The 23,867-nt window shown below is 44.9% G+C and overlaps 1 protein-coding gene across 2 annotated transcripts in view; it reads left to right on the forward strand.

Moving 5' to 3' along the window:
- Positions 1-23,867, forward strand: part of COL20A1 (collagen type XX alpha 1 chain) — a 222,022-nt gene that overhangs the window by 169,823 nt on the left and 28,332 nt on the right. For both annotated transcript variants that reach the window (XM_077252937.1, XM_077252938.1), the window contains exons 28-31: positions 2,405-2,500; positions 4,766-4,819; positions 5,127-5,180; positions 7,848-7,901. In XM_077252937.1, the coding sequence (XP_077109052.1) occupies positions 2,405-2,500; positions 4,766-4,819; positions 5,127-5,180; positions 7,848-7,901 (258 nt within the window). The remainder of the gene's footprint in view (positions 1-2,404; positions 2,501-4,765; positions 4,820-5,126; positions 5,181-7,847; positions 7,902-23,867) is intronic.

Here is a 23,867-nt window from a genome sequence, read left to right on the forward strand (position 1 = left end):
CAGCGATGTCAGCGGGGCCTCAACGACCAAAAAAAGGTCCAGGCCATTCTGACACGACCAGCGATCTCGCAGCAGGGGCCTGATCGCTGGTACGTGTCACACATAGCGAGATCGCTATGGAGGTCGCTGTTGCGTCACAAAACTTGTGACTCAGCAGCGATCTCGCTAGCGATCTCGCTATGTGAGACGGGGCCTTAAGCTGGTCAAACTTTGCCTTCCTAAAGTTCAGTGTTTTTGTGACTCCCTGACAAGTCCCCCTAGTGAAAGACAGGTGAAACTGTACAATATTGTGGTCGCTATTTCCTAGATGCCCGACCACCTGCAGATTTGTTATTCTGTCAGGTCTATTAGATAGTATTAGGTCTAAAAGTGCTGCTCCTCTGGTTGGATTCTGCACCAATTGTGAAAGATAATTTTTCTTGGTTATTATCAGAAACCTGTTGCCTTTATGGGTTTCACAGGTTTCTGTTTCCCAGTTAATATCCGGGTAGTTAAAGTCCCCCATAACCAGGACCTCATTATGGGTTGCAGCTTCATCTATCTGCTTTAGAAGTAGACTTTCCATGATTTCTGTTATATTTGGCGGTTTGTAACAGACCCCAATGAGAATTTTGTTACCATTTTTCCCTCCATGAATTTCGACCCATATGGACTCGACATCCTCATTCCCTTCGCTAATATCCTCCCTTAAAGTGGACTTTAGACAAGACTTTACATAGAGACAAACCCCTCCTCCTCTCTGATTTTTACGATCCTTTCTAAACAGACTGTAACCCTGTAAGTTAACTGCCCAGTCATAGCTTTCATCTAACCATGTCTCGGTTATTCCCACTATGTCAAAGTTACCTGTAGATATTTCTGCTTCTAGTTCTTCCATCTTGTTTGTCAGGCTTCTGGCGTTTGCGAGCATGCAGTTTAGAGGATTTTGTTTTGTTCCAATCTCCTCGCTGTGGATTGTTTTAGAAATGTTCTTACCTCCCGTCTGAGTATGTTTACCTGGGTCTTCTTTGTTCGAGTCTAATGTTTTTCTTCCCGTCCCCTCTTCTTCTAGTTTAACGCCCTCCTGATGAGTGTAGCGAGTCTTCTGGCGAATGTGTGTTTCCCAGGTTTGTTGAGGTGTAGTCCGTCTCTGGCGAGGAGTCCATAGTACATTGTAGTAATCAACATCATTAGTCTGCTTGTCTTCAGCAAGCTGTTTGCGGGCTTTCTTGTGCATCATTTTTAGAAGAGGCTTCCTTTCTGGGATGACAACCATGAAGACCAATTTGATGCAGTGTGTGGCGTAAGGTCTGAGCACTGACAGACTGACTCCTCACCTCTTTAACTTCTGCAGTAATACTGGCAGAACTCATACGTCTGTTTTGAAAAGACAACCTCCAGATGTGATGCTAAGCACTCGCACTCAACTTCTTTGGTGTTTCATGGCGAGGCCAGTTCTGAGTGGAACCTGTCTTGTTAATTTGCTCTATGGTCTTGCCCACCATGCTGCAGCACACTTCCATGGTGTCAGCAATCCCCTATAATCTAGGCCATCTTTTTGCAGAGCAACAATACTTTTTTTCAGGTCCTCAGAGAGTTCTTTGGTATGAGGTGCCATGCTGAACTTCCAGTGTCCAGTATGAGAGAGTGTGAGAGCGATAACGCCAAATTTACCACACCTGGCTCCCCATTCACACCTGAGACCTTGTAACACTAATGATTCACATGACACCGGGGAGGGGAAATAACTAATTGGCACAATATGCCCATTTTCACTTAGGGGTGTACTTACTTTTGTTGTCAGCGGTTTAGACATTAACGGCTGTGTGTTGACTTATTTAGAGGGCACACCAAATTTACACTGTTATACAAGCTGTACGCTGACTACTTTATATTGTATTAAAGTGTCATATCTTCAGCGTTGTCCCATGAAAAGATATAATAAAACATTCACAAAAATGTGATGGGTGTACTCACTTTCACTTTGATGTACCGTATGTACTGTTCCAGAAAAACAAAAGAATACCCCCACCTCATCCTTTCCCCAGGTAGTGGGGTCTTTGCTCTCCTAGTACACCCCCCCATGCGGTATTTTCTGGTGTTTTTCACCCATCATGACCCATAAACGAGGAATATTTTATTTTTACACTGTTTTTTCCCCCGATTCATGCTGTGAAGTAGATTGCGCTGTGGGATTTGAATAAAACTTTCTATTCCCCATCCATCGGCATTAAATCAGCACATCACACGTTCAGGAACGAGCTGAGAGGGAATGTAATCAACACGAGGGAGACGCAGGGCTTAAATGTTGATGAAATGTAAAACAAGGTGACAATATCTGCAAACATGACGTAGTACATGTTATGTTTTTCTAGTTTCTATAGTGTACAGTCTGAAACATCTGTTTTCTCTCTATGTTTGGTAGGGTGAAGCTGGTGTATCTGGACAGATGGGCCCTGAGGGTCAAGGAGGGCGAGTGGGGTCTCCGGGAGCTCGTGGGATGATGGTGACTGGGCCAATGGTATACCAACCATAATCAATTTCGAGTTATCTGTGCACTGGAAAACAGTGTAGAAATTGCCTTCAGACGACTTCCACAGTACCTGCATCATGTGACGTGCTGTGATTTTTGGCTTCAAACCCTTTTAGGAGAGTTTGACATTGTACACCTCCCTCATATAAGATGAAATAATGGGTACAAGCCTCTTTTCTTTAGATCTACAACCATCTCAGTCTTTAATCAACACTTCATGTATTCAGAGAAATGTTTACTTTAATTTACTTGTTTTTATTTTTAAAATGCATGTTCTTTTGGCAAAAACATTTTTGCAGTTGGGTTTCATTGTTTTCCCTTTAGAGCCTTTTAGTCTTGCAAGTTAACTGAGAACTTACCATTGAGCTCCTTCTAGCTAGAGGGTTTATGTATGAGTTTATATAATGTCATCTGAACTCATCTCAGCTGATTTATGATCACAAAGTTCAACTTTCCTAAAAAAAAAAACATGTCCCCCAGAAGTACTTTGTTTAAAAAAGCCTCCAAACTACTTTGTACTCACCCTCCCTGGGTTCAGCACCGAGTCTCCGCCGCTGCTTCTGATATTTGTTATTACCTGCTGCACTGATGTCACATCGACAGCGCTGCCGCCCAAGTTCACAGCACGAGATGCTCAAAGCTGCTGAGCTTATTGATTGGCTGCAGCGCTGTCATCAATGGTAGCAGCAGCGGAGACTCAGCGCTGCATTTACATAGGTGGGGTGGGGAAACTATGTCTAGCTTTGGAAACTATGTCTGCTTCCTTCTGAAATTACCAGGACCGGTGCAGCAGTAAGGTGACTAGAAGAGATAACCATCAGAGAAACACCCACGCTCCTCTAGTCCCTTGACCACTACAGGCAAATACAGACTGCAGTGGTCCTGGTAACTTCCCAAACAGAGCAGACATATCTTCTCGAGCTGCTTCAGACCTGCAAAGTGTGCCTCTATTTTTATTTTAAAAACTATCATTCCTAAAAAGATATAATTTTAGTATTGATACCAACCCTTGAAACCTTTTGATAATAACAGAATATTATCATAGGCACACCAGTGGGATCACAAAGTAGTCAATGTCTGATGAGTGTGGAAAGCTTGTAAGTAATGTCCATTAACCTGTGTATTCCACCTAAACTTGGTATTTTCATAAAATTACATGAAGGTTTCTGATCTTCATACTTGGAAACCACAAAAAGTCAATGTTTAACAAATGTGACCAAGCTGTATGTAGGTACTGGTGGTTGCGTAAGGCTTCCGTCTACACCTAATCTTTCCACTAAATGATTTGAACGATCCCAAGAGTGTAAAGAACAATGACCAAATTTTATCATAGATAGGTTCATGGGACCATAAAAAATGGCCAGTCTTCTGTGTGACCTGGTAAGGAAGGTGAGATCTTCATCTACCTTAAAGGGAACCTGTCACCCCCAAAATCGACGATGAGCTAAGCCCACCAGCATCAGGGGCTTATCTACAGCATTCTGTAATGCTGTAGATAAGCCCCCGATGTATCCTGAAAGATAAGAAAAAGAGGTTAGATTATACTCACCTGGGCGGGTGGTCCGATCCGATGGGCGTCGCGGTCCGGTCCGGGGCCTCCCATCTTCATAGGATAACGTCCTCTTCTAGTCTTTACGCTGCAGCTCCGGCGCAGGCGTACTTTGTCTGTCCTGTTGAGGGCAGAGCAAAGTACTGCAGTGCGCAGGTGCCGGGAAAGGTCAGAGAGGCCTGGTGCCTGCGCACTGCAGTACTTTGCTCTGCCCTCAACAGGGCAGACAAAGTACACCTGCGCCGGAGCCGCAGCGTGAATACAAGAAGAGGACGTCATCGTAAGAAGATGGGAGGCCCCGGACCGGACCGCGACGGGACCGCCCCGGGGTGAGTATAATATAACCTCTTTTCTCATCTTTCAGGATATATCGGGGGTTTATCTACAGCATTCCAGAATGGTGACAGGTTCCCTTTAATGTTTCCATAAGATCATATAATGGATCCGAACCTCTCAAGAGATAGGACTAAATCTGATCACACACTTCGGGAACCACCAAAAATATCACTATTATACAGTATTAATTAAATCCAAATTGTATTTTCTCAAGGGGCCCAATAACTTTGCACTTGTAGGCATGGAAGTATCATACTGTGCAGTTTTAGTTCTGTATGAAATTGAGTACAGATGATATCTCCATATTTTACTGTTCATAGGTTCCTGGGCAATTGTCCTAAATCACAAAAATATTTGTTGTATTTCAGGGCCCTCCAGGTATGAAAGGCGAGAAGGGGGACTCAGGAAGTCCTGGACTGCAGGTAATACAGACCATCCACACTACACATCTGTCTCCTTACTCTTGGTCCTATGAAATAAGCGTACATGGGTAATAAGAAGATAATATTGGGGCTCCTGTAACTAATCTCTGTAGAGACAGATATGGGGACGGAGGAGGCTAGCAATCATACCCAGATCCTATAGCTTACAAATGACCAAGGCTTCTCTGCCTACTAGTAGAGATCAGTATAATAAATGTTGCACGGTAAGTCTGGAGTCCTGTTCCAGTTATGCATTGGGACCTAGGAGCTTCCAATTACATCTGTCTTTTATTTTTGATAACTTTAGGGTCCGACTGGTCCTGAAGGCATGCCAGGAAGAGATGGGATGATGGGACCCAAGGTATGTATGGCTTTTCGAAATTTTGTAATGTGTTTGGATATATAGGTTAGTATGGGAACCTGCAAATGATGCTGAACATGTGTAATCACAGATCTAGATGTGTGTGGCTATATATATGACTTGTGTGTGACGTTTGCTATTTTTGGAACTATGTGATGTGCTATGTTTTTAATTAACGAGCAATATCTGTAATCGCTTCTTAAGAGACTGCTAAACTAAGTGTGTACAGAGGGGAAGGTGGGATAGATGTTGGACAGATTTAGTGGTAATATTACCATATTGCCTCTTAGTCATTCCAGCTATACTGGATGGGGATAACATTATACCACATATATATTATACCTATACTTCTAGGAAAAAAGAGACAGACTCGGCACTCCACTCCTGGCTATTGTGCATTGTCAATTAATTACAGAATGGTGTCCTCTACATCTGATTTTTAGGGCAGGCTACAATAAATACATACATGCTTGTTTCAGTCTGGTATTGATATTTGTGACCTGTGCTATTTGGGGTCTGGGGCCAACATCCAACCTAATCCCAGTCCATGGATGGGCATACATATTCAGTGATCTTCTAAGGTTGAATTCAGGATTAAAAAAACCCTCTTGTACGATATGTATCATTTCATTTAATTATAACAATGACACTAGACTCCTATTCAACAGGGGCAAGATTCAGTTTTCCATCCTAGTCATGTACCTAAATACTCTTTGTGAAGGATGGGGGGATTTAATGGCAGCTTACTGTGTAGCTCTAACAGGACACCACCTGGCTATGCAGGGGGGCCAAGCCTTCTTAACTTCAGAGAAGAGATTCACCCCCCTCATCACCACCTACCTTCTAGTCTCCAAGCTCCTACAGGAAAAACCCCTGTGGATACCATGTGGTCTAACTGCTTTATTGAGTCAGCTATGATTTCATAAGGAGAGATAGATAGGTAGATTGGTAGTTGGAGCCAGGTAGCAATTCAGTGTTTGGTCTCTAACCATAATGGGGGCCTGTCTGGACCCGATGACGCCGCCCTATGATCTTCCATTGGGAAGTAAGAATCTTTCACAGGTTTTGGGAGATGTAGCTACAAATCTCCAGGAGAGGGGGATAAGGACCCTTCTGAGGTGGAAAAGGGTATGATCAAACAAGGGGATAAAGGCTTGTGTAAGGCCATGTGGTCTCTCTCTGTTATGCTTGCTGTTCACTTCGAAATTGGGAGGCCATGTCAAGTAACGGCCCAGAGCACACACATTAAATGGATAATTGACATGATCCATCTACTCATATCTTTTGTACTTCACCCGTATTTGCATATCTGACCATTGTATATGCATAACCATTGTGTATGTAGTGTCTTGTCTTGTGTGCTCTAAAGGCAATTAAATATATAATTTAACCTTGGGCTGCTCTTTTATCTCAATCCACATGCCCGCATTCTCGGTTTACTTTGCATGGTATCGGGGCTGGTTTCTGGCCCGATATAATGCTGTTAATGGACCGGGCTTATATTTAACGAGGAATTGGTGGCAGTCCTACTGGGCTGGCAGAGCTCTGATTCACTGGTGCTCGTGAAAGGGGCCTCTCAGCCTGTGAGGGTTGTGATCGAGTGTGGTGCCACATCACCGACTGCGTGGGCCACATCCTCTCACTCCCCATGCCTCAGTGATCCCATAAGGATAGAGGGTGTCTGTGTAAAACTGTACCAAGCTGACCTTACGTGTCCCCAGGGACCCCATAGGGTGTGGAACATCACGGTGGTACAAGTGGGAAGACCGCTTTACGTGATTCTTCTGACGTAATTGTGGTGGTGATGAGCGGGTTCACCACACTCTTACCAAGATGAAGTGAGTTGTTGATACCCTCCTGACACTCAGCACCTGCTTGCCGACTCATGAAAACATGGCAGCCAATATATGTGAAGGAATTTTTGCATGGATGACGGTAGTGTGCTTTATAGGCCAATATCAGTACAATATGGTGATTATTGCTTGGTCACAATGACTATTTGTCGAAATGATTAGTCATTATTGATTAAAGTGTCTATGGACAATATTTTTTGTCAGGGCCAACACTGCTTAGCATTCTACCAGATGATGGGGTGCAGTTCTGACACAATAGTAGCCATCAAATGTTTAGCAGAAGAAAGTCACATTCAGCGATGAATTTAGAGCCAACCGCTTACGGCTAAGTCTTTTTCTTATGGGTTGGCCATGGGTTTATCACTTCCTCTTTCCCGTTTCCCAATGCCACCAGCTGCCTGAATAAACATGGAGAGTGAAGATCCTGCCAAAATAACTTTTTCTATGCTTCCAGTCGGATACATGTAGTTCCTTCTTTATAACTTTTTTCCACGCAGTTTTCTAAATTGTCAACATTTGCAGCCAGCCACACATCACGGTGACAGCTCATTATGTTTCTGAAACTCTCCAGACAAATGTGACCTTTTAATATACAGTTGGATTTTGCTTACTGCAGAGAACGGCAGCTGGGTTTTCTATAAATCACTTTTTTCTGTAATTTTGATAAAAAATGCTAATAGCCATGAACTTGTCGAGTTGACTCATAGCAAGACAAAGCTTGTACAATACATCATTAACCATATGCTGGTGCCCACATCTTGTGTGGATTTCATGTGTACTCACACTATATTATTTGGCTGATATTTATTTCCAGGGCGTTCGTGGTGTGGAGGGGATATCTGGAATGCCTGGACCACCAGGACCTCGGGTAAGAACCATTCCTTCATTGTAGACACTCATGCCTTGGTGCTCGATGTTGGAATATTTATGGACAGGACACCTAAAATGATCTATTGCCCTTTCTTAATATCGATTCTCTTACCCCATGACTGCAATTACTTGGCTTCTTTGTGCCAATTGACTTCCATACTGAATATGTAGTTATCATAATAAGGTCTGTTTCAGAGAACTGAATTACGGCTGCAACCCCAAAACTTGTTCCTAGCTTCAGTGAACCCAAGGAGATCACCAAGGTCACCTAAACTGGGTTATGCAGAACTATATTGTGAGCAGAATTTTTAGGCAAGTGAATATTTTCACCATATCATGACTTGACTGCTTATTGGAGGAATCAGATGTGTAATGATGAGGGTGCGACTCAGGATATCAACACCCTTTATCGAGGTGTGCTAAATTATTAGGCTTCTTATTTTCTTTAGGCAAAATGGGTCAGAAAAAGATTTAACTAACTCTGAAAAGTTTTAAAAAAATTGTTAAACTTCCTGAAATTGCTCAGATATATTGGAGCACCATCAAAGAACCATCAAAAGTTTTGTGACAGATAATCAACAGGATCGCAAAAATGTGTTGAGGAAAAAAGACGCAATTAACGGCCAAAGATTTGAGAAAAATCAAACGTGAAACAACCAGGAAGCCATTAACCCTTAGTGCTACCATATTCCAGAACTGCAGCCTCCCTGGAGAGCCCAGAAGTACAAAGTGTTCATTGATCAGAGACACGGCCAAGGTAAGGAAGGCTGAAGCCTGACCACTAAGGAACAAGGCATGTAAAGAGAAATGTCAGGACTGGCTGGGCCAAGTAAAGAACTGGAGACAGAGTTTTCAAAGGTGTTATGTACTGACGAGATGAGAGTGAGTATAGACGGACCAGATGGATAGGTCCTTGGCTTGATCTGCAATGGGCACAGACCTCCACTTCGACTCAGACTCAAGCAAGGTGGAGGTTTGGTTACAGCTATAGGCTGGTATCACTAATGGTAAGCTAGTTGGACCTTTTCAGGTTGAAGATGGATTCAAAATGAACTCTCAGACCTACATCCAGTTTCTTTAAGCAGTGGTACAGAAAAAAGTCAAGAAAACTATTATTTTTATGCTGGATAATTCTTCATTGCAGCATCGAAGTCTCCATTGCCCAGCTGCCAATAAAGCACTTTAAATTAAAGAATAATTACATGGCCCCTTCCTCCTCTGACCTAAATGCTATTTAAAACTTGTGGACCCTTCTTAAATGGGAGATTTACAGTGAGGGAAAACAGTCACCTCTGTGATCAGGATCTTGGAGGCTGTGGTTGGTGCTGCCAAAAAAGTTTATCATCGACAGATTAAAAAACTGACAGACTCCTTGGATGGAAGGCTTTATAACTGTTATCGAAAAGAAGGGCGCCTAGATTGGTCCTGATATTATTTTTTGAAATGTCAGAAATGTAATTTTGTACATTTTGAGCTGTTTGGTTATTATGCTCACTGTAACGGATGAAAATAAACTGAGATGAGAAAATTGATGTTTTTCATTTAGATGCCCAATAATTCTGCACTCATGGATAATCTCCTAAGAAAGACAAAACCTCACTTTTACTTTCTTAAATATTCAGGTGTCAGGTTTATGAACCTTTTGGATTAACCGACAATATTTGTTCAAAAATAAAATGAATCATCCAAAATACAAATTGCCTAATAATTCGGCACACAGTGTAAGTTGGGTCCTGGACATGTTGCCATATTATGAACATCTTAAGGTGATCTTGTAGCGCCCCCACCGCCGCAGGGCCGAGGGGTACCCGGTACCGGGCCTCTGAGTCTCTGCTCTGGAGTTGTCACGGTGGCTAGGCCCCGGTCCGTGACCCTGCCGAGGGGCGCACAGTAAAATGATAGGAACCAGTGTAAATGGATGATGATAATAGTGGTGAGGCTGTAGTGGTGCGGTGCAGAAAATAACGAGGACACCAGGTTGCAGTCTCTTTACCTCTTTACTGAAGATCTCTGGGTCCTCAGTCCGGAATACGGTTCACCAGGCTGCGCAAGTCCGGCCGGTCCAATGGCACCTCCAGAGTTCTCTTCACAGGTGGAAATCTGTGCCTTCCCTCTAGCGCTATGTGTTGCGGTCCTTCCCTGCTGTGCTTACAGAAAGTCCCCACAACTGTTGTGTCTGTTTCTTAAGTTCCCTCACAACTCGATTAGATGATGTTCTGCTAATCCTCCGTCCCTCCCTGATGTTACGGTTGGGACGGCACCCGTTTGACGGGTAGGCTCGGAGCTCTTCCGGGACCCTAGAGTCGCCCCTCTCCACAAGTTGCCCCCCAAGACTGCATAGGTGATTTAAGTGAGACAGCCCGCCTTAGACTGACTGTCCTGCCGCTGTTTAGAGTATTGCTTGAAGCTGAATATTGTGATACTCTCTCGGCGTTCCGGCCACCGGTTGTGCGCCTCAGTAGGATGTTGCCTCGGTCTTACAGCACGACTCCTACTGGTATTCTCCTATTGCTTTGATCTCGTTTCTCACTCAGCACAATCTATCTCGCTTCTGATCCTTCCTTGGGCACCGCCGCTATCCTGAGCAGGCACGGTCCCGTTACGTTCGCTCAAGTTGCCAAGCCTCTGTCATGATCCCACCCCTGACAGAGACCCTACTGTATCTTCCCCCACAACACCCTCTGCCACAAGGTGTTGCCTGGTTCCAACCCAGTCAGCTTTCTGATCTAACTTCCTGCCTGACCCCCAGTTTACCCACAATGGTGGGGAGTGGCCTAGTGAATAGAACCCTTAGCTCCCCCCGGAGGCCCGACTGTGAAATGTATTGGTGTCTGTGATACCTGATCAGATGAACTCTGTTGTGAATTTGGATTCTGGGCTCCCCCGGTGGCTACTGGTGGAATTGAACTGGTGTCTTCATCTTCTCTGTTCACCTGTTCCCATCAAGATGTGGGAGTCGCTATATAACCTTGCTGCTCTGTTAGTTGCTTGCCGGTCAACAATGTTATCAGAAGCCTCTCTGTGCTTGTTCCTGCTCCTAGACAACTACTAGATAAGTTGGACTCTTGTCCATGTTTGTTTTTGCATTTTTTGTTCCAGTTCACAGCTGTAGTTTCGTTACTGTGTCTGGAAAGCTCTTGTGAACAGGAATTGCCACTCTGGTGTTATGAGTTAATGCCAGAGTTTTAAAGTAATTTCTGGATGGTGTTTTGATAGGGTTTTCAGCTGACCATGAAAGTGTCCTTTCTGTCTTCTGCTATGTAGTAAGTGGACCTCAAATTTGCTAAACCTATTTTCATACTACGTTTGTTATTTCATCTTAATTCACCGCCAATACATGTGGGGGGCCTCTGTCTCCTTTCGGGGTATTTCTCTAGAGGTGAGCTAGGACTAATATTTTCCTCTGCTAGCATTATTTAGTCCTCCGGCTGGTGCTGGGCATCTAGAATCAACGTAGGCATGCTACCCGGCCACTGCTAGTTGTGCGTTAGGTTTAGTTCATGGTCAGCTCAGTTCCCATCTTCCAAGAGCTAGTTCCTTTATATGCTGATGCTATGATCTCTTGCCATTGAGATCATGACAGTTTGACCGGCCCACTAAAGGGTTAAAATCCTTGGCTGAGAAAGGAGAGAAATAAGTAGTCTGCTGAAATTTTTTTTTTTTTTTTTTTTCTCTCCTTCTAATCTTTGAATGGTTCTGTGTCCACCTGTTTGTAATAGATCTTCAGAGTGTAACTGCAGGTTTGAATAATCTCGCCACGAAGGTACAAAATTTGCAAGATTTTGTTTGTCATGCACCTGTATCTGAGCCGAGAATTCCTTTGCCGGAATTTTTCTCGGGGAATAGATCTGGCTTTCAGAATTTTCGAAATAATTGCAAATTATTTTTGTCCCTGAAATCTCGCTCTGCCGGAGACCCTGCACAGCAGGTCAGGATTGTGATTTCCTTGCTCCGGGGCGACCCTCAAGACTGGGCTTTTTCATTGACACCAGGGGATCCTGCGTTGCTCAATGTGGATGCGTTTTTTCTGGCCTTGGGGTTGCTTTATGACGAACCTCATTTGGAGCTTCAGGCAGAAAAAACTTTGATGTCCCTATCTCAGGGGCAAGATGAAGCGGAAATTTACTGCCAAAGATTCCGTAAATGGTCTGTGCTTACTCAGTGGAATGAGTGCGCCCTGGCGGCGACTTTCAGAGAGGGTCTCTCTGATGCCATTAAGGATGTTATGGTGGGGTTCCCTGTGCCTGCGGGTCTGAATGAGTCCATGACAATGGCTATTCAGATCGATAGGCGTTTGCGGGAGCGCAAACCAGTGCACCATCTGGCGGTGTCCACTGAGAAATCGCCAGAGAGTATGCAGTGTGATAGAATTCTGTCCCGAAGCGAGCGGCAGAATTTTAGACGGAAAAATGGGTTGTGTTTCTATTGTGGTGATTCTACTCATGTTATATCAGCATGCTCTAAGCGCACTAAAAAGCTTGGTAAATCTGTTTCCATTTGCACCTTACCGTCTAAGTTTATTCTATCTGTGACCCTGATTTGCTCTTTGTCATCTATTACCACGGACGCCTATGTCGACTCTGGCGCCGCGTTGAGTCTTATGGATTGGTCCTTTGCCAAACGCTGTGGGTATGATTTAGAGCCTTTGGAGACTCCTATTCCTCTGAAGGGGATTGACTCCACCCCATTGGCTAATAATAAACCACAATACTGGACACAAGTAACTATGCGTATTAATCCGGATCACCAGGAGATTATTCGCTTTCTGGTGCTGTGTAATCTACATGATGATTTGGTGCTAGGATTGCCTTGGCTGCAATCTCACAACCCAGTCCTCGACTGGAGAGCTATGTCTGTGTTGAGCTGGGGATGTAAGGGGGCTCATGGGGATGTACCTGTGGTTTCCATTTCATCATCTATTCCCTCTGAAATTCCTGAGTTCCTGTCTGACTATCGTGACGTCTTTGAAGAATCCAAGCTTGGTTCGTTACCTCCGCACCGAGAGTGCGATTGTGCCATAGATTTAATCCCGGGTAGTAAATACCCAAAGGGTCGTTTATTTAATCTGTCTGTGCCTGAACATGCTGCTATGCGAGAATATATAAAGGAGTCCTTGGAAAAGGGACATATTCGTCCATCGTCATCTCCCTTAGGAGCCGGTTTTTTCTTTGTGTCAAAAAAAGACGGCTCTTTGAGACCATGTATTGATTATCGGCTTTTGAATAAAATCACTGTTAAATATCAATACCCATTGCCGTTGCTGACTGATTTGTTTGCTCGCATAAAGGGGGCCAAGTGGTTCTCTAAGATTGACCTTCGTGGGGCGTATAATTTGGTGCGAATCAGGCAGGGGGATGAGTGGAAAACCGCATTTAATACGCCCGAGGGCCATTTTGAGTATTTAGTGATGCCTTTTGGTCTTTCAAATGCTCCGTCAGTTTTCCAGTCCTTTATGCATGATATTTTTCACGATTATTTGGATAAATTTATGATTGTGTATCTGGATGATATTCTGATTTTTTCGGATGACTGGGACTCTCATGTCCAGCAAGTCAAGAGGGTTTTTCAGGTTTTGCGGTCTAATTCTTTGTGTGTGAAGGGTTCTAAGTGTGTTTTTGGGGTACAGAGGATTTCCTTTTTGGGATATATTTTTTCCCCCTCTTCCATTGAAATGGATCCTGTCAAGGTACAAGCTATTTGTGATTGGACGCAGCCCTCTTCTCTTAAGAGTCTTCAGAAATTTTTGGGCTTTGCTAACTTTTATCGTCGATTTATTGCTGGTTTTTCGGATATTGCTAAGCCATTGACCGATTTGACTAAGAAGGGTGCTGATGTTGCCGATTGGTCCCCTGATGCTGTGGAGGCCTTTCGGGAGCTCAAGCGCCGTTTTTCCTCTGCCCCTGTGTTGCGTCAGCCTGATGTTGCTCTACCTTTTCAGGTTGAGGTCGACGCTTCTGAGATCGGAGCTGGGGCAGTGTTGTCGCAGAAAAGTTCTGACTGCTCCGTGATGAGGCCTTGTGCCTTCTTTTCCCGTAAATTTTCGCCCGCTGAGCGGAATTATGATGTTGGGAATCGGGAGCTTTTGGCCATGAAGTGGGCTTTTGAGGAGTGGCGCCATTGGCTTGAGGGGGCCAGACATCAGGTGGTGGTATTGACTGACCACAAAAATTTGATTTATCTTGAGACCGCCAGGCGCCTGAATCCTAGACAGGCGCGCTGGTCATTATTTTTCTCTCGGTTTAATTTTGTGGTGTCATACCTACCGGGTTCTAAGAATGTTAAGGCGGATGCCCTTTCTAGGAGTTTTGAGCCTGACTCGCCTGGTAACTCTGAGCCCACAGGTATCCTTAAGGATGGAGTGGTATTGTCAGCCGTTTCTCCAGACCTGCGGCGGGCCTTGCAGGAGTTTCAGGCGGATAGACCTGATCGTTGCCCACCTGATAAACTATTTGTTCCTGATGATTGGACCAGTAGAGTCATCTCTGAGGTTCATTCTTCTGCGTTGGCAGGTCATCCTGGCATTTTTGGTACCAGGGATTTGGTGGCAAGGTCCTTCTGGTGGCCTTCCCTGTCACGAGATGTGCGAGGCTTTGTGCAGTCTTGTGACGTTTGTGCTCGGGCCAAGCCTTGTTGTTCTCGGGCTAGTGGATTGTTATTGCCCTTGCCTATTCCTAAGAGGCCTTGGACGCACATATCGATGGATTTTATTTCAGATCTGCCTGTTTCTCAGAAGATGTCTGTCATCTGGGTGGTGTGTGACCGTTTCTCTAAGATGGTCCATTTGGTTCCTCTGCCCAAGTTGCCTTCTTCTTCCGAGTTGGTTCCTCTGTTTTTTCAAAATGTTGTTCGTTTGCATGGTATTCCTGAGAATATCGTTTCTGACAGAGGGACCCAATTCGTGTCTAGATTTTGGCGGGCATTCTGTGCTAGGATGGGCATAGATTTATCTTTTTCGTCCGCTTTCCATCCTCAGACGAATGGCCAGACCGAGCGGATTAATCAGACCCTGGAGACATATCTGAGGTGTTTTGTGTCTGCTGACCAGGATGATTGGGTTGCTTTTTTGCCATTGGCGGAGTTCGCTCTCAATAATCGGGCCAGCTCTGCCACTTTGGTGTCCCCGTTTTTCTGTAATTCGGGGTTTCATCCTCGATTTTCCTCTGGTCAGGTGGAATCTTCGGATTGTCCTGGAGTGGATGCTGTGGTGGAGAGATTGCATCAGATCTGGGGGCAGGTGGTGGACAATTTGAGGTTGTCCCAGGAGAAGACTCAGCTTTTTGCCAACCGCCACCGTCGTGTTGGTCCTCGGCTTTGTGTTGGGGATTTGGTGTGGTTGTCTTCTCGTTTTGTCCCTATGAGGGTCTCTTCTCCTAAGTTTAAGCCTCGGTTCATCAGCCCATATAAGATATTGGAGATTCTTAACCCTGTTTCCTTCCGTTTGGACCTCCCTGCATCCTTTTCTATTCATAACGTTTTTCATCGGTCATTATTGCGCAGGTATGAGGTACCGGTTGTGCCTTCCGTTGAGCCTCCTGCTCCGGTGTTGGTTGAGGGTGAGTTGGAGTACGTTGTGGAGAAAATCTTAGACTCTCGTGTTTCCAGACGGAGACTCCAGTATCTGGTCAAGTGGAAGGGATACGGCCAGGAGGATAATTCTTGGGTGAATGCATCTGATGTTCATGCCTCTGATCTGGTTCGTGCCTTTCATAGGGCCCATCCTGATCGCCCTGGTGGTTCTGGTGAGGGTTCGGTGCCCCCTCCTTGAGGGGGGGGTACTGTTGTGAATTTGGATTCTGGGCTCCCCCGGTGGCTACTGGTGGAATTGAACTGGTGTCTTCATCTTCTCTGTTCACCTGTTCCCATCAAGATGTGGGAGTCGCTATATAACCTTGCTGCTCTGTTAGTTGCTTGCCGGTCAACAATGTTATCAGAAGCCTCTCTGTGCTTGTTCCTGCTCCTAGACAACTACTAGATAAGTTGGACTCTTGTCCATGTTTGTTTTTGCATTTTTTGTTCCAGTTCACAGCTGTAGTTTCGTTACTGTGTCTGGAAAGCTCTTGTGAACAGGAATTGCCACTCTGGTGTTATGAGTTAATGCCAGAGTTTTAAAGTAATTTCTGGATGGTGTTTTGATAGGGTTTTCAGCTGACCATGAAAGTGTCCTTTCTGTCTTCTGCTATGTAGTAAGTGGACCTCAAATTTGCTAAACCTATTTTCATACTACGTTTGTTATTTCATCTTAATTCACCGCCAATACATGTGGGGGGCCTCTGTCTCCTTTCGGGGTATTTCTCTAGAGGTGAGCTAGGACTAATATTTTCCTCTGCTAGCATTATTTAGTCCTCCGGCTGGTGCTGGGCATCTAGAATCAACGTAGGCATGCTACCCGGCCACTGCTAGTTGTGCGTTAGGTTTAGTTCATGGTCAGCTCAGTTCCCATCTTCCAAGAGCTAGTTCCTTTATATGCTGATGCTATGATCTCTTGCCATTGAGATCATGACAGAACTCCTTCAGTGCCATCAGACGCACCATAGCTCCCCTTAGTGGCAGAGCCACAGTACTGCAACGACCAGGACTCTGGGGCGCTGCAATCTTATACAAGTACCTTTTTATGAACCACTAAAGTGGAATGCGGTGTTTTGACACAGGATTCAGGGTATATGTCACAAGATTTTTTGATGCAAGGGCCACACTCTTTATCGAACCAATACAAAGGGTTGCAATAAAACTGAAGTCATCTGATACCTTTGATATGTGATAAATGTCAAAGGTATAAATGTACGATCAATTGGAGACCTTTAAGTGGAATTGGCATCTATTTGGAGAATTTAGGTCCTGTTATCTACATAAACGAGAAAGAAAGGGATCGTCCATGTAGTCTTCACTATAATTTATCTTAGTTCTTAAGATGGAAAATAACTGATTTGTTCAATACTTCAATAAAACTGCAACTAGATGGCCTCCACCTCATCTAGCTTCTTACCCGGGAAAGGAGATCCTATTCTGTTAGTATATGGGATGCCCACACAGTACACCATTAGTACTTACCCAGCCCTGATCTCACACTCTGTGCTACTCCTCTCTGGCATGGAAAATACACATTTGATGCCACAGGCAAGCATGGTATGTCAGTGACCAAATGGTTAGAGGCAACATACTGTAGGATGGCATAGTGTGCGGTATGTGGCCACTTTGATGAAGGTTGTGCTCCCGTCATTGGCTATTAATTTAAAATGTTTGTTAGTTTGGCTTCTTCAGCCTCTATGTATCATAGTACATAACTGACTACAGAATGAATGAACGTACATTCATACTTAGAGGCTGTAGAAGACAAATGACCAAAACATAGGGAAAAAAACAACTGCATAGATAAATAGTAGTAAGTAATTAAAAAATGCACCCAAGGGTATCATTGAAAAATCTACCCGATGTGTACCAATGATGAAAGTTTTGTGAACCTACATTTAGGAGATCAGGTAGGATTGGCTCTATGGGCTAGTGCCCACTATGTGGTTTTCTGACTAAATCCCGTTATGATGTGGTTCATTCTTAGTTGCCAATTTTTGACTTCTTATACGACATCTAGACTAGGATTGAATGTCCATTTGTCATTGTAGCAACAAGCCTTCTATATAGGGCACTTTTTATTTATAGCATTCCTCTAATACATAGCCAGAGATCAGGGAAGCGAGGCCAGGAAAATACTAAGTTAGAAATCTGAAATTGGTCTCATTATATATAATATATTACAGACATTTAGAGCTGGAACACCAGCCCATCCAGATAAGTCAGGAATAAGTACATTGAGATATATTGGTGTGGTACCAGGCAAGATGACTAAAATTAATGACTTTTTTTCCCACAGTCGGTTCCTTATTATTTGGAGGGGAATTCTGTGAGATAATCATCATTTGAGGTCTTTCCCCGCTCTGTGGACTCAGTAGAAACTTTATCAAGGTTGTCTCAGAGTAGAAAAACATGGCTGTTTTTTTTTAGATATTTTTCTAAAGCAATTCTAGAAGTCTTTCTACATGTTGTGTGTAGTATTGCAGCTCGGCTCCATTCACTTCAGTAGAGTTGTGCTGCAATACTAGTCAGTACCCATGGTCAGGAGTGGCACTGTTTCATGGAGAAATATCAGTTTTCTTATCCTATAGAGCCCTTTTAGTATGTGATTCATGGGGTGATTGGCAGTGATTCTCTTGGGATACTTTTATGCACTGGGATTAAGTTAAAAATTATGTTAAAGGGGTTGCCCAGATGGAAAAAAATGTAGTTAAAGGTGCTTACATTAATAAATTATGTAACTTCTGAGATTTGCCCAGAACTTTGATTAATGAGCTGTGACAGAGAAAAGGACTGGCTCATCTATTGACCTTAGCAGCCAGCCAGTCCCCTTCACACACCCCACTGGTCATATGTTTGCAAGGTGTAGTTCTTCTGTTTATTGTACAGCAATCCTAAAATGTGATGTTTCGGTCAGATTATCTGACTGACCTTTCTCATACATCAGATTTCAGTAGCTTATTACAATGTAGAAAAAAACATAATGAGTGGCGGTATGGCTATTCTGGTGAGACGACCGGTCATCAGTGCAGTTATACCGCCACTCATTGAGCTTTTGTTCTAGATTGTAATAAATTCTTAAAGTCATATAATCTGTCCAGAATGTCAAGGTTTGGGATTCCTGAATAATAAACAGAACAAATGTACCTTGCAATTTGAAAAAGATTACTGAATTCTTCTTATCATGTGTTATTCTATGTGTGTGAGTTGCCCACCAGGGCAATGGGGATACTCGGTACTGGGCCCGGTCGCTCTTAAAGGGGATGTCACAGTGGCCACGACCCGGTCCGTGGCCCTGGGACTTAATTAAAGGGGAACGGTCTTTTAAGGGGTATTGTGAAAGTCTATTTTCGTGATGCCACCTGTGGTTCTCGGTCAGTAGGGACTTACACCGCTTAAAGGGGTCCTCTGGGGTGATGGTATGGCGGCTGGATGGTGACGCTTCCCACAGGTGAAGCAAGGTCCCCAGGGCTCCCAAGGTATATGGCAGGGATGATGTGTTGCCAGTAAATAACAGAGGACTCAGGGTTGCAGTCTTTACCTGGTTTACTGGAGTTGTAGTAGGCCTCAGTCCAGGGTACCGGCAACAGGTACAGAAGGAGTCCAGGCAGCCCAGAAACAAGAAAAAGTCCCCTTGGCAGGTCAGGTTGGAAGCCTTCCTCTATGCGCTGGGTTTCTCGTACCTTGCTACCTGTGGTTTGCTGGCAAAGTACTCCTTTCTCTCTCCTGTCCTGGGACAGAACCTGCATGGCAGGCAGCTTCAGCGGTACTCTTGGGGGTCTCTGACACGGTGACTCCAGGCTCTATCTGCTGCTTTGCCTCAGGTATGGGCAGTATACATATGGTCCTATGCCCTCTGGCTCTGCTGTGGACCTTACAGCTATCCGCACCCTCAGACTCCCGGTGCCCAGTTTCTGTGCTCTGGCTCTTAGGGGCCTAATCGTCGCCTCCTTAAGCCCTCAATCTCTCCTCTGCTCCTTTCCTGTCTGCTCCAGACTGAACTGCACTCTTTGGTCTCTCTGGACCAACTGTCTGACTCCTCCTCCAGACCAGGATCTTTATTCAGAGAAGCTGCCCTAATACCAGGTTTTGAGCTCCCCCTCCTGGCCTGGATTCAGAAGGTATTGTGTGTGAAATTACCTGCCAAAAGGATCCCTCTTGTCTCCAGGCATAGCACTACCCTCCCCGAGAGGAAGGCAGCACTACTGTGGTACCCGAACTCCTGGGGTGCCACATGTGCTTCTTATCATGTGATTCACATTCTCTGGTAGGCATTAGGTAGCGTTCACAGAGTTGGAGCGGCCCCCAGACGCAGGATGGCGGGGTACTCGGTACCGGGTCCATCGGTTCTGAGGATGTCACGGTGGCCTCACCCGGTCCGTGGTCCTGCTAAGGGGCGCCCAATAAAAGGTGTAGGTGGTGGTGTAGGTCACAGTAAATAACGAGGACACAGGGTTGCAGTCTCTTTACCTCTTTACTGAAGGCTTCGGCATCCGCAATCCAGAGCACTGCTAACAGGGCTGGCTGAGACCGGCAGGTCCGAAGGCACATCCAGAGTTCCCTTTGCAGGTGGAAATCAGTGCCTACCTACTAGCGCCTGGGTGTTGTAGTACTTCCCTGCTGAGCACCACGGGATAGTCCTCACAACTGTTGTGTATGTTTCTGTTCTTTCTCTCCGTCCCCCAGATGATATGGATAGGACGCACCCGTATGACGGGGTAGGCCTGGAGTTATTTTATAGGGACCCTAGAGATGCCCCTCTCCCACAAGTGCCTCCGTTGTCTTCATTAGGTGATTTAGGTGAGGCAGCCAACCTAGAGTTAACTGTCCTGCCATTGGTTTGAAGTAATGCGTGGAGCCCAATACTTCCTCGGCGTTCCGGCTACGCGCCTCAGTAGGATGTTGCCACGATCTTAGGGGCACGGCTCCTACTAGTTCTATCGCCTTTGTGCTGTGATCTCGTTTCTCACTTCTCCACAATATACTTCGCTTCGTGTCCTTTCTTAAGATGCCGCCGCAATGAAGTGAAGGCGCGGCTCCGTAACGATCTGTCCTTTTCGCTAGGACTCTGCCAGGATCCCACCCCTGCCAGGGACCCCCCTGAATCTTCCCAGGCAACGCTCTTCTCTCACTAGATGTTACCTGGGCAAAACCCAGTCAGCTTCTCCCTAACTTCCTATCCAACCCCCAGTTTTACCAGAGTGTGAGGAGTGGCCTAATACATAGAACCCTTTTCTCCCCCTGGTGGCCGGAGTGTGAAGTGTAATGTGTGACTGTGATACCTGGTCAGGTGAACTCCTTTAGTGCCATCAGACGTACCATCACTCCCCTTAGTGGCAGAGCGTCAGTACTGTAACGACCAGGACTCTGGGGCGCTGCAGAGGCAATGTGGTTTGGTCCAAACATTTGCAGTTTTATTGCTTACATAAAGCTCCAAGGTATTCGAAAACCAAAAACAGCCTCTTTCAGGCACAAAGGTATCACTGCAAATAAACAGTTCATTTTGAAGGCCCATAAATGCCAGTGTGGGCTCACCCAAACAGATTATAATTCTTCCTCCTGGAGCAAACTGTATATACAGAAGAGGTACGTTCCTATCAGTCTCGGTATACCCTTCAGCGTGAGCTCCAGCAGATTCCAGCTCCAAACAGAAGCATTCAACTCCGGGCACAGTTCACACTGAACAGGCTGAAGCTTCCCCATGTTACAATGTAGTTCCAACTCACAGACTGCTCAGCTTTCCTACCTGACCTGTGCAGTCTTCATTCATAGAGAGACTCTGGCTTGTTTCTCTCTCAGCTACAGCTCACATTTTAGCTGGTCATTCACCAGCTTCAACACACTCCACTCTGCTCGATATCCAGCAGACTGACGCCTTCCTGCTTAACACATGCCCTGATTCTTAGTCAAAGCTAGCTAGGTGCATCTAATTTAAGACCTGCAATGCTGGGATTTAACCCTAGCCTTTCTGGCTACCTGAGCACCATACAAAAGGACTGTTGTGCCGTGGTCCTTTTTTGATGCTTGTAACTGAAAATCGGTGCATCTTTCAGGCATAAAGTGTATTAAAATGTTGCATAATTTACTAATGTGTGCACATTTAACTACCTTTTTTCTTTAGTTAGAAAACCCATGCAAGTGATATAATATACAGAAATACATGGTTTGTAGGTGTCAAATGCGTAGTGAGTAAAACGCAAATATTGGCACAAAACCACTTAGACCTTGCTTTCTATTTACTGGGTTGTTACGCAGAGACCAGACTGGGTGATTTCAGATATGTTCATGGCTACCTGGACAATGGAGCCTACTGCAATGTGATGCATCTGCCAAACAGTTCAGTGTTTGGTAGTGAGACTGACAAGAAGCTTGTGCATTGTGTTCCCCCCCCTTCCTTAGATACATGTTGTGAATTTGGTTTTTGGGCTCCCCCGGTGGTCACTGGTGGTACTGGACTTGTGTGCTTCACTTTCTCTGTTCACCTGTTTCCATCAGGATATGGGTGTATCCTATTTAGCCTTGCTGCTCAGTTATTCTAGTGCCGGCCATCAATGTAACCAGAGCCTTTCTGTTGCATGTTCCTGCTCCTAGACTACAATCAGCTAAGTTGGACTCTTAGTCCTAAGTTTGTTTTGCATTTTTGTTCCAGTTCACAGTTATGTTATTTTTCTGTAGCTGGAAGCTCTTGTGGGCCGAAATTGCCACTCCGGTGTCATGAGTTGACACATGAGTCTTAAAGTAATTTCGGGATGGTATTTTAATAGGGTTTTCAGCTGACCGTGAAGTTCCCTATTGTATCTTCTTGCTATCTAGTAAGCGGACCTCGCTTTGCTGAACCTACCTTCATACTGCGTATGTCTTTTCCTCTGAACTCACCGTCAATATATGTGGGGGGCTTCTGTCTCCTTTTTGGGGGAATTTCCCTAGAGGTAAGCCAGGTCTGTCTTTTCCTCTATTAGGGTTAGTTAGTCCTCCGGCTGGCGCTAGGCGTCTAGGGATAAAACGTAGGTACGCCACCCGGCCACTGCTAGTTGTGTGGTAGGTTTAGCTCACGGTCAGCTCGAGATTCCATCACCCAAGAGCTAGTCTGTTGTTTAAGTTCTCTGACGTTCCCTTGCCATTGGGAACCATGACAGTATGGCCGGCCAAGGGTTAAAACCGTTGGCAGAAGAAAGGAGAGAAAAAGAAGTCTGCAGATTTTTTTTTTTTTTTTTTTTTTCCTTCTGAGTTTGCTTTTTAGTTGACTCAGTTGCATTTTTGCTCTAATTGCAGCCTTTGTCTCTCTCTCTCCTTCTAATCCTTGAATGGCTCTGATCTCACCTGATTAAAATGGATCCTCAGAGTTTGGTTACAGGTTTGAATAATCTTGCTACGAAGGTTCAAAATTTACAGGATTTTGTTATTCATGCTCCTATATCTGAACCTAGAATTCCTATACCAGAATTTTTCTCCGGGGATAGATCTCGTTTCCTGAATTTCAAAAATAATTGTAAATTATTTATTTCCCTGAGATCTCGCTCCGCTGGAGATCCCGCACAGCAGGTTAAGATAGTAATTTCCTTGCTGCGGGGTGACCCTCAAAACTGGGCATTTGCATTGGCACCCGGGGATCCTGCGTTGCTCAATGTGGATGCGTTTTTTCTGGCTTTGGGGTTGCTTTATGAGGAACCTAATTTAGAGATTCAGGCTGAAAAAGCCTTGATGGCCCTATCTCAGGGGCAAGATGAAGCTGAAATATACTGCCAAAAATTTCGTAAATGGTCTGTGCTTACTCAGTGGAATGAGTGCGCCCTGGCGGCGAATTTCAGAGAGGGTCTCTCTGATGCCATTAAAGATGTTATGGTGGGGTTCCCTGCACCTACAGGTCTGAATGAGTCCATGACAATGGCTATTCAGATTGATCGGCGTTTGCGGGAGCGCAAACCTGTGCACCATTTGGCGGTGTCTTCTGAGAAGGCTCCAGAAAATATGCAATGTGATAGAATTCTGTCCAGAAGCGAACGGCAGAATTTTAGGCGAAAAAATGGGTTGTGCTTCTATTGTGGTGATTCAACTCATGTTATATCAGCATGCTCTAAACGTACAAAAAAGGTTGATAAGTCTATTTCAATTGGCACTTTACAGTCTAAGTTTATTCTGTCTGTGACCTTGATTTGTTCATTATCGTCAATTACCGCGGATGCCTATGTCGACTCTGGCGCCACTTTGAGTCTAATGGATTGGTCCTTTGCCAGGCGCTGTGGGTTTGATCTAGAGCCTCTGGAAGTTCCTATACCTCTGAAGGGTATTGACTCTACACCATTGGCTAGTAATAAACCACAATACTGGACACAAGTGACTATGCGTATGAATCCAGACCATCAGGAGATGATTCGCTTCCTTGTGTTGTACAATCTAC

This window comes from Ranitomeya variabilis, chromosome 4, assembly GCF_051348905.1.
Source record: "Ranitomeya variabilis isolate aRanVar5 chromosome 4, aRanVar5.hap1, whole genome shotgun sequence".
In the NCBI taxonomy this organism is placed as follows: domain Eukaryota; kingdom Metazoa; phylum Chordata; class Amphibia; order Anura; family Dendrobatidae; genus Ranitomeya; species Ranitomeya variabilis.